The sequence below is a fragment of the Aulonocara stuartgranti genome, assembly GCF_965226115.1.
Source record: "Aulonocara stuartgranti genome assembly, chromosome: 3".
In the NCBI taxonomy this organism is placed as follows: domain Eukaryota; kingdom Metazoa; phylum Chordata; class Actinopteri; order Cichliformes; family Cichlidae; genus Aulonocara; species Aulonocara stuartgranti.
Window position 1 is genome coordinate 30,481,737 of NC_138941.1, and position 10,292 is coordinate 30,492,028.

A 10,292-nucleotide genomic window follows, 5' to 3' on the forward strand; every position below is an offset into this window, starting at 1 on the left:
CCGGTTCTTCTTCCTGAGCCCAATAGACTGTGTGTATTTGTTTACTCTTCTCACGTGGCAACTATAAAGCTTGTTCACACAGATTGTGATTATAATTTGGAACTTTAGAGAATATTTGAGTCACATTTATGACATTACTTAGCAGAGGAATGGAAGCCTGCTCTGCTGTTAAGCTCTGCGCTGTGCTGTTTGGAATATAAAAGGAATATAAAACAATTAAGCACATGATGAACATTGTAAATATTTGTAAAGCAATCCTCTGGAAAACAGGAGCAGCAGGTTAGATACTAAACTAGTACGCACTGTCAGACCTTTATCACTGAGTATGTAGCTTGGCTTCCCAGTAGACCTAAACTGCCCTTTAAGACATGAATTTACAGACCAATTTCTGGTACCTGCAGATCCGACTTAAACTGGGTTCACACTACTGCACGAGGCTCGCACAATCACATAACTTCTGCTGCGAGACTAATATCATGCTGCTGCATCACCGTGTTTGCATGGGAGATGGATTTGGGAGATGTCTGTTACTGAAAAGCAAAAGATTACTGAGCTGAGGTGTTCCACTTCCTTAATGTTGTATTCACTATCAACAACCTGCGTTTGCATTTGCAAAGTGGTATGAGAAAGAAGCCCACACAAGCAGCCTGGACTGACCAATCGCAACTGGACTGTAACTGTGAACTCTGTTCCCTGTTCATGTTTATCATCTCATTTATAACAATAGTAAATCAATAGGTGTGAAAAAGGTAAGGGAAAGTCTGAAAGGGTCTACCCATATAGGCCTGTATATTTCCCTCTGCAGTGTCTCCCACACATAGACATTGCATGGGTGGGCCACCAGTGTGTACTAACTGTGTTAAGAACAGAGAGAAATTCACGTTCAGCATTTTATTTTTTGTGTTAGTCTGAGAGAACAAAGTCATCCTGCGATCGAATTACACATGCACAATCCTCTCACTCTTATTTTGACAGCCCTTCCCAGCTCATGTTTAGCCGGGATCCGATCCCATCTTTTCCGTCTTGGACAGCAGCTGGCGATGTTAGACTTTCTGCTCTGGAGATCCACAGCAAACTGGAGGGTTGATCTAACCAGAACCTGCAGCAGGTGGAGAGCTGGTTCATTGGTGTCGTTTTTCACCAGAGCAGAACAAGCACTAACATCACCAGAGTCTGTCCCAGATTGTTGGAGTTGGAGTTCATCCACAGGGTGAGAGACTCACTCGCTAATTTATTAATTTTTCAGAGGAGTAACTTATTAATGATAAAAGCTTGTCTGCCCACACAGACATAAAGCCCCATTAACAAATTAATATTCTACTTAATAATCTGAGGGATGTCACTTTGTGCCATAACTACTTAATTGTTTTTTAAGTCTGACAGAATACAAGCAGAAGCATCGGTGCCAGGAGAAAGCAGTATTTACTAAACATTTCTTCTGTGCTCAAACTCAGCAGTCCGCACACGATGGCTTTTTCCAGCTTCCAGCTGTCACCGAGAGTAAAAAATGCCAACAGGCACAAAAGTGGAAAAAGCTGACTGTTCACTGCAGCGCTGATGTGGGGAGTTTAACATGTCCACCTTTTAGCCCAACTTCTGACAAACACTATGAGAAGAACATGGTGTTCATGTGGCGTTTTATTTGATTTTGGCTTCGCAAACAAAGTCGCAGGTGGCATGCGGGCATCGAAAGCCCCGAAACAAACCTGGCGAGATGACGCGAGCGTGCGTGTGTGAGTATGGGAAGCAGGAAAAGGCTCAAGGAAGTGAAGTATTGTGCTCATGAGAGGAAAGAAAGAGAGAGATGTGTCTGTGTGCCTTTCCTTCCTCATCCTAATAAACTCCCACCTTTTGCCTTAGTGCTGACACAGAACAACACAGCAAACACACAGACACACACACACACACACACAGACACAATAAGGCCATTTGACTTCAGCACATAAGAAGCTTATCCAATCACTCATCCAATCATGAATCAATTACCAAAAAGTGTGTGAGAGGCAAATAAATGGAGCGTGCCTTCACATTCCATCCACTAATGGAAGCACACACTGACCTGAAACACCCCGAAACAGAGAAAGACGAGCCGGCGGACTGACGGATCAGTTGACCAATGACTTTTGTTGGTTCAGGACTTCCAATCAGTTTGAGTAAACAGCCGCCAAATCTCTGAGGATCCTCTCATTACGACTGCAGCAGAGCACGTGTGGTCGCAGAGATGCTAACAGGTTAAGTGGATGCAGTGTCTGAACCTGAGCAAGGTCACCCTGCACGACCTCTGACCTTGCCTCAAATCCTGTGACACCCGTTATGTCCTCGCTGTCTGGTTGGTTTGTCCCGAATCAGACAGATCAATTAATCTGTCTTTGCTTCATTTCATCAATATCTATTAGTTTCTGTCTCTTTTCCACGAGCTACTCAGACCCACTTTAAATGTTCTGACCTCTTTCCACCTTCACCTCCTCTTTGTTTTTCATGCTCTTCAGCCCTTATTTTTTCCTCGGTTCATTACACGAAAATCCAACTGTCCTTTCTCGCTCCCTTTTACTTCACCTTGAGTCGGTGGCCAAAACAATCCCTTCTGATTTGTACCACTGATGATAGTCAGCAATATTCACAGACAGGAAACACAAAGCATGACAGGGTCACCTAGATTTGATGAAAATGTTTTAAAGGCTTCTTTTAACTAGATTTTACAAAAGAACAAGCGATAGAAATTTTTAAATCTACGGCTTAACTGTACCCTCTCAGTTTAAACGCTGAAAACTGTTCGCAGTGCATTATAATTGGTTTCGGATTGCTTTCTATCAGATGGGATTTTCACGCAACAGAGGGCTAGAGAGGCAGGAGATGAGGAAGGAAAGCGGGTGTGAATCCCAATGAGTTGATGATATATGCTTGAGCTGTATGCGGCCGTCACTTCTTCTAAAGCCCTGCGAAGGTAATACACGCTAATGCTCTCTCTGCTAAACCCGCCACGACTTTAACTCCAGAATATTCAACAGCTTAAAAAAAAAGACAGAAAGAAAAGAAAGCAGGCTTTTACATTATGACACAGCACTTTTCGCAGGATTTCCATTAGCGAGGGAGTGAGAAGAATGCAGAAGGTAGGAATGAAGGAATGAAAGATGGAGAACTCCACCGATCCGCCTATGCAGTAACCTACAGGTGACGTGTAGTTTAACCTGGTAATGGCGATCAAACTGAGCGGGGACAGCTATACTGAAAAAAGGGGGTGCAGAATTAGGGCAGTGAAAAGAATTCCAATCATTAAATCCTCTTGGTAATCCTACAAATCTGCTTGTGTCAACTATGCATGTGTGTGTGAAAGAGAGACATTGGGTGTGTGCGTGGCTTCTGACATCTGACTTGGTTTGACCTTTGCTCTGACAGAGTCCAGTCAAGGCGCGACTGTGTGGGCTGACCATTGACAAACAAGTGCGTGAGCGCAGCTAACGTAATTCTCAGAATTGAAATGTCTGGGCTTTATAGAGGACGCTTTATAAGTCAGAGCGTATGAGAAGCTAATGAACTTTAGTGACGACAGCAAGAAGGAGTGAGAGAGTATTTGCTGTAGGTGGCTAACAGTCAATGAGAATTTATCCATCTTCTCCTCCCTTCTTTGACTCCCTTTCTTCCCTTCATGTGTAGCAAATTTTGGTTTCATTTCAACTGATTTGCCATTTTTTGGACGAATATTTTACACTAACTTTATAGAAAAATCCATGTAGGTGTGCGAGTCAGCTAGCTTTAGCTTAGCTTAAGGCTTAGCTTTAGCGTTAGCTTAAGTCTTAGCTTTAGCGTTAGCTTAAGGTCTTTTGAGAATTTAGAAGATAACAGGAAAAAGAAAAGTAACTGGAAGAAACAAATTATGGAGAAATGGGGAGAAAAAGCAGTCCGTTCTGACTCCTGAAGCTTGATATAATGAAGATTTGTCAAGTCCCGTGGCATTCCTGAGGAACGCGAAAGGTGACCGTCCGTGCTCTTATGCTACGCGCCGGGTTATAGATGAAATCCAGTAGAATGACGCTCCTGCGGTAATACACATTCTAGCCGTGTATTCCAGCCCTAACCCTAACCTTATCCCTAACCTTAAGCAGCACTTTAATGATGCTAAATCGCTTTGGAAAACACTAAGTAAAACGTTACGTTACTCGTAACCTAGGGACGTGTTGGGTGCCCGGAAGCGTAATATATCGACGATTTGTCACCTGGCATAAAATGCTACGCTTTGGGAGTGCGAACGTGTTGAAAAAAGAGAAGATCTTAAGATTTGAATATCAAATTGCTATATAAAACGAAAAAAGAAATCAGCTTTGCGTCAGGAGGAGGTGTTTCTGATGAAGCCAACGAGAGACTGGAAGGCAGACTTTAAAATGCAATAGCTTTCCCCTCCTCTGCACTCAAGCTATAGCCGAGGCGAGAGCTTATCAGACCAAACTGAGAGAAGCGCTAAAAGCATTTCTGATGCCATTCTCCACTCCCATGGTACCACTCAACTGCATCAGGCCCCATCAGCTTCACTACCACGAAGGAGAGGGATGAAGGGCAGACAATGAATGAGGGAGAAACAGACAATGGGATACGGGAATGAGAAAGAAGACATTCTCTTGTCTTTGCAAAACCACGTCACATTCCCCAGTGGGAGACTAACAATGCATCCTCAACACAAACACATAATCTACTGTAGTCCACATGTACCCTCACAGGCAAAGCCTGCTTCAGTTAGTTTAGTAGTTCCTCTCTTCCTGGCCTAATCCCCAGGCATGTTTCTAACATGGATATACCGCAGTAACAAGAATTTTGAGCCTACCAAGCCCTCCAAGTGAGAAATTTTGGAATCATTTTCCTGGTAACAGTGTGAGTCATACGAATGCACAATGGCCACATCAAGTCAGATGAAATGAGTTTCAACACATGTTCTGTTTTAAATTATTAACATACACAGAAGGTAAAATACAACATGGAGCTTGGCAATTAACTGCATTTTTAAAATTCTGGCTTACAACTATAATCAAAACAAGTTATTCAGGATATAAATATTATACCTTTTGAATTTTGGTACAAAGTGCACTGCTTTCCTTTGCTTTCCTTCACAGCACTGCATTTTTCCCCTTTCTCAAATCCAAACTCTTTCACGGTTTAGTTCAACTGGAGCAAAGACAATGAAAGGAGAGCCTTTAATCAACAAGATCCATCGAAAAGCTGACCTTCTGCCAACAGGTCCACAGACCACACCAGTTTTCAATGACCACACACTCATCCATCTCCCAACCAAAAACACACTTAATATTAAATGATGGTACCAACCATGTTTACCACATACAAGTCAGCACCAGCCAGAGAACAACAACAAAAAAACTACAATCGAGTAGTAAATCTTTGCTCACTAAAGGCAAGTGAAGTGAAAAGTGTTTGAAAAGAGATTGTGTTAAGCTGCTGTTTACAATAAACAAAGAAAAAGTATAGTTTTTGGGAGGCAAGCAGGTGGTACAGTAGGTGGACGCCGGGTGGCCTTGTTAGCAACATAACGCTTATATACCTGCATAGTATCCGACTAACCGAGCTCATCAAATTAGACCAAACTCTTCTAGCCCACTCTGTAAACGGACCCTGATCCACACAGTCACCAAACCACTGGGAGAGAGACCTTCCCATGTGTGCCGACACCCTAATGAGATTCATGTGAGGAGCATTAAAAGTGCCGCTAGACCAGTGCAACTGGAGCTGGCAGAGGGGGAGCGCACACAACGGATATGCACATAAACACAATGGAAAGGTGGGTGTAGAGAAAAAAAATCGAAATCTGTTCGTGAAAGTGAAAATGATGACCACCTACACGGCCTTGTTTGTGATTTCTTTCAATTAAAATCCGACATTCTCCCAGTGACTTCATTATTTAGCGTGTAATTTCAGCCGAGCAGTTTTATGACTTTTCCCTCAACAGTTACCCAGAGAACTGCTACAGTCCCACATCAGTCTAATTAACCACAGCACCAGCTGATAAACACATCCAACAAGCGCCATAAAAACAGATTCATCATAACTGCAACGAGGAAGGCAGAAAAGAACATTTTTCACAAGACAGTTGGATAATGTGAGGCATGACTGTCTGCCTGTCTGTTCGCATAAAGTGCAGTCTTGAAATACTGGAACGTCTGACCTTCTGATGGCGCCATATGAAAAGTCACCACGACTCCAAAATCACTGAGATTCATTCTCTGCTGGCTTCGAATGATAGTCAGTATCTGCAGTCTATTAGCAGAATAGCATCTGACATGAGGATGCCATGCTAAAATGTTACTGTACGTGCAAATCTAGCTCAAGACAAACACACATCACCTGAAAAGTTGCTCCTTAACAACAGCACTGTCTTACATAAGAGTCCCCCATTGTCATCATAACACACATCCAAACAGTGAAGCATGCACAGAGACACACACCCAGAGGGCAGGAACTACTTCAGCTCTCTGAACGAAAACAATGTTGTTGTTTTTAATGAAGACATAAGCCCTGCGTGTTTGCACTTGGCATCTCGTCTCCAAAGCTTCTGATCTGCCCAAAAAACAGAAGAGACACTGGAGTTATTGATGCACTTCTTAAACTACAACTGCTTTATTGTGAAAACCAGACGCATTGCTCTGTGGGGCAACATATCGGCTTGTTTCCCACTCTTCCCCACTCTCTATCAGAGCTATGCAACTGGATTTGTTGTGAGGCCACAGGCCACAGTTGCATAATAATACAGAGCCAGGGAGCTAAGTTACAGGCACTCCATTCATTCCGCCAAAGGAACCCGGATCGACAGCAAAGACGTGTCAAGAGGACGGATTTAGATGCGGGCTGATCACACCTGGAAAAACAAAGGGTTAAAGCACAATAAGCGCTGCAGCACAGTGCAGCACAGGGCTAAAGCCCATTAACACAGTCAGGTGACTGAAGTGCAGGCAGCTAATGGTCAATGGGCAGAGTGACGCAACCTCTAAATCTTTTCCTCCTCACTGCATCTGCACGTAAACACCATCATGTGCTACATAGAGTACGAAAGGAGCTTAAGCAAGCATAAAATATTGAAAAGGGGAGTGGAGGAAGATAGCAAAGGCACTTATTACCTGTAAACAAAGAGAAAACATTCAACAGGGACAAAGATATAAAAGATATAAGCACACACACACATGCACCAATCCGGCCTCCGGAGGGACACAGTATGGCTCTTTGTGACTTCTTATTTTGTTGTGATGGATGTCTCCTCTCATTTTTTTTTATTTTTTTTTTTCATTTAAACTGTCAGTTGCTTTTTAGAGAACAGAAAGGCTGGCAAGTCTGTGCTCCTGACCCTGACGGTCACAGCACAAAGAGGGAGCTTGTTAGAGAGCCCGGGCTTGTCTTGTGTTCACTCTGACTTATAGCTATACAAAATCTGTCTGGCTCTTTTATCCTCGCATTATTGCTCTCGCAATTCAAATATTTCCAACTATACAGAGTTGAAAAGAAAGGAAAAAAATGCCACTACTTTACAGTCATTTTTTTAAACTACACTTGTGCAGCAGGGTAATATCCCAGATCATCCAACTGAGTTTGCCCGTCTTCATCCTCTCTGCTGAAGCGGCCCCCCCAGCGAAGATGCTGAATCACTACCAGCTCACAGAGCCGCTGATTCTGACCTCTGGCTTCTCCAGAGGAGGGCGAACGAAAAAGACAAATTCCCTACAAGCAGCAATCCCTCCAGCAGAAAGCTCATTTGACTGAACTGTCCCTTTAAATTTCAAAGCCGATACGTGTCTGGATCAACCAGCACACAGCCTGGCGTTTCTGCCCAGTCCGTGCACTTGTTGTTGGCTGCGAGCAGAACAAGTCTGGCACCTGCCTGCTTCCCCAGTATCACCATTTATCAAGCAACAATAAAGGCAGAAGGCAGAGCTTTGGCATCGCTCTGTGTGCGTAAAACAAAAGAAAACAACAACAACAGCGCAGAGAAGAAGTTAACACAAAAGACACCTGAACTTGTGGTAAAGGCTGATTTGCTTTTAAAATGCCAAATCGCTAATCGTTTGTGGAGCACTGTTTCAGCTCTATACGGGCACGCAAACTCCTCTAAAGTTGCATGTGCTGCCAGAGCCTCAGGTGTGCTTGTTTTGATATCTGTTATCATGATCGTCAGTAAAGATGCTGTGCACCGTTTTTACTCGCACACTGACACATTTATAGTGTGAAAAAAGCCGTGCCTTGATGCCCGCTTTAGCTTTGACTGTCAGTAGTGAGCTCCAACCTTGGTGCCCAGACTTTTTTGCTTTCCTCCACCTTGCAGTTGAACTCACCTCTACGAGCGCTCAGAGTCGCAGCCGATGATCCGGCGGAGAGAAAGACGAGCAACGCGAGAAGGCTTAATATCGCACCGCTGAGAGTCATCTTGATTCAGTTCCTGTCCAGCACCAAGGAGGTTGGAGGTCTGTCCAGTCCGATTTCACCACCAGGACTCCCGGACTCGTGGGTTCAGCTGCGGTGCATCTTGATCTTGATCCTGGATTTGTCTGAGTCCAGTTCAGTGGGGGGAAAAAACTAGAGATAAAAATAAGTTCAGGTGATTGTTTGGAAATGAAATAAAGGCGTCCTGTTCTTTTATTCTGCTACAGGTTTCTGGTTTCCCGTCGTCCACAAAGCGCAAAGTGTTCGCCCGCTCACCGAAAATAAAGAGGGCTTTTTATTACGCACTAAATGAAAGCGACATGAAGGGAAACAGCGGATAAACTGTTGTAGTACTATCTGTGGTGTACCCCAGTCACAAAGTGCGCACCAAAGTAATCCAAAGTACCGTCGAATAACGTCCAATGGTTATAATAAGCCGTAGAATCGCTCTCCTCTCCGCTCCGTGTGCCCTGGTGTCGCCGATCCTGTCCCGCGGCTACAAACAAAAATCCGCCCGTTTTCTGTTTAACATTATCTCAGTAAATTCATCAGAGGAGGAGAAAAACATATTCGATCTGTATATTTAAAATAAATGAAAAGCGCGCCGTACTGGTGGAGCTCGAGCGCAGGAAAGAGGATCACCGGGATACGGAGAATTGTGACGGGCTGAGGATGCACTGCTCTGAAGCGCTGAGCGCGCACGGCCCCGCCCTCCGAGCAGGCTCAGAGCGAGTGCCTTACAGGTAAAGGTGGTGATGTCACAGCACACAGGTGCGCGTACGTAGCCCTGCTTTTCGCAGAAGAGTCACAGCTCGAGCGTGTCAACTTTATCTACTGACCGAACATGTTTTGTGTGTTTTATAAGGAGTCATTTCGCGCGTGGGAATGGACCCATCGTTGGGTCAGGGAGTAATTACGGTGTTTTCGCCACATTATTATCCTATTATAGAAATGCTGCTTTGTCACTCGGTGAGATGTGTTTTTTAAGACCTTGAAACGTGTCATTACAATAGTCACAGAATCCCAGGAGGATTCCTGCAACACAAAAGTGAAATGAGATCAACCTGTATCATCTGAAAACAGGCTGTAGAGCCTGGGTTAGTGGCCGGGTTATTCAAGCCTTTTACGAGGCTGGAGGAACACGTAGGCTGAGCAAACAATACTACTGCGGTAGTTTGTGTAAACTAATGTGTCACCTAAGATTTCACTACACTGAATTACCTGGAATTACCCAACTATGCGTAATAAAAGCGTGGGCTGTGGTCTTGGAAACCATTTTTAGTGGTTTTTGAACAGTACAGGCTAATGTTACGAATGCATAAGTTTTATATTTATATTATTTAATACAATATTTTAACATTTTAAACACTTAGCATTCCACCGGTTTCCTCCGTCTTCTACTTTTTTTTTTTTTTTTTTTTTAGCTCTGGACTCCTTAATCCGCCTGTCAGTCATCCTGACATCATGTTGGGAGGGGCGGGGCTTGGAGTAAAGATGATTAAATAGCAGATGTGAGGTTAATGGTCTGCAAGCTTTTTAAACACCCTAATAATAGGTTGTTTTTACGCCAGGCGTGATAGTTAACTGATAGTTAATCTGCAGCCCGTCAGCTCACTCAGTGCTGACATTTCAATATACATTCATTTTTTCCTTTGTGTGCAGCAGCCATGTGCGCTCGCTTTCCCGCTTCCTCTTCGGGGTTTCTTCTCCCAGCACGGCTAGCAAGGGATGCTGGCTGACCGATTTCACGGGGCCAGAGTGCAGACATGTACCCCGGTTTTAGGATAAAGGGAGGGGGTCATGCAGGAACCCGGATTAAAGGATTTGATAGACGAAGAGGGGGAAGGAGGGGGAGGACTGGGGTCAGAGGTGAGGCAGCTGAT

General features: G+C 44.1%; 1 protein-coding gene across 1 annotated transcript in view; it reads right to left on the minus strand.

Annotated features, from left to right (window-relative positions):
* sema4f (sema domain, immunoglobulin domain (Ig), transmembrane domain (TM) and short cytoplasmic domain, (semaphorin) 4F) overlaps positions 1–9,127 on the minus strand; it is a 60,075-nt gene extending 50,948 nt beyond the window's left edge. The window contains exon 1 of the mRNA XM_082523029.1: positions 8,322–9,127. Within this exon, the coding sequence (XP_082379155.1) occupies positions 8,322–8,412 (91 nt within the window). The 5' untranslated portion in view covers positions 8,413–9,127. The remainder of the gene's footprint in view (positions 1–8,321) is intronic.
* Between the last annotated feature and the right edge of the window lie 1,165 nt (positions 9,128–10,292).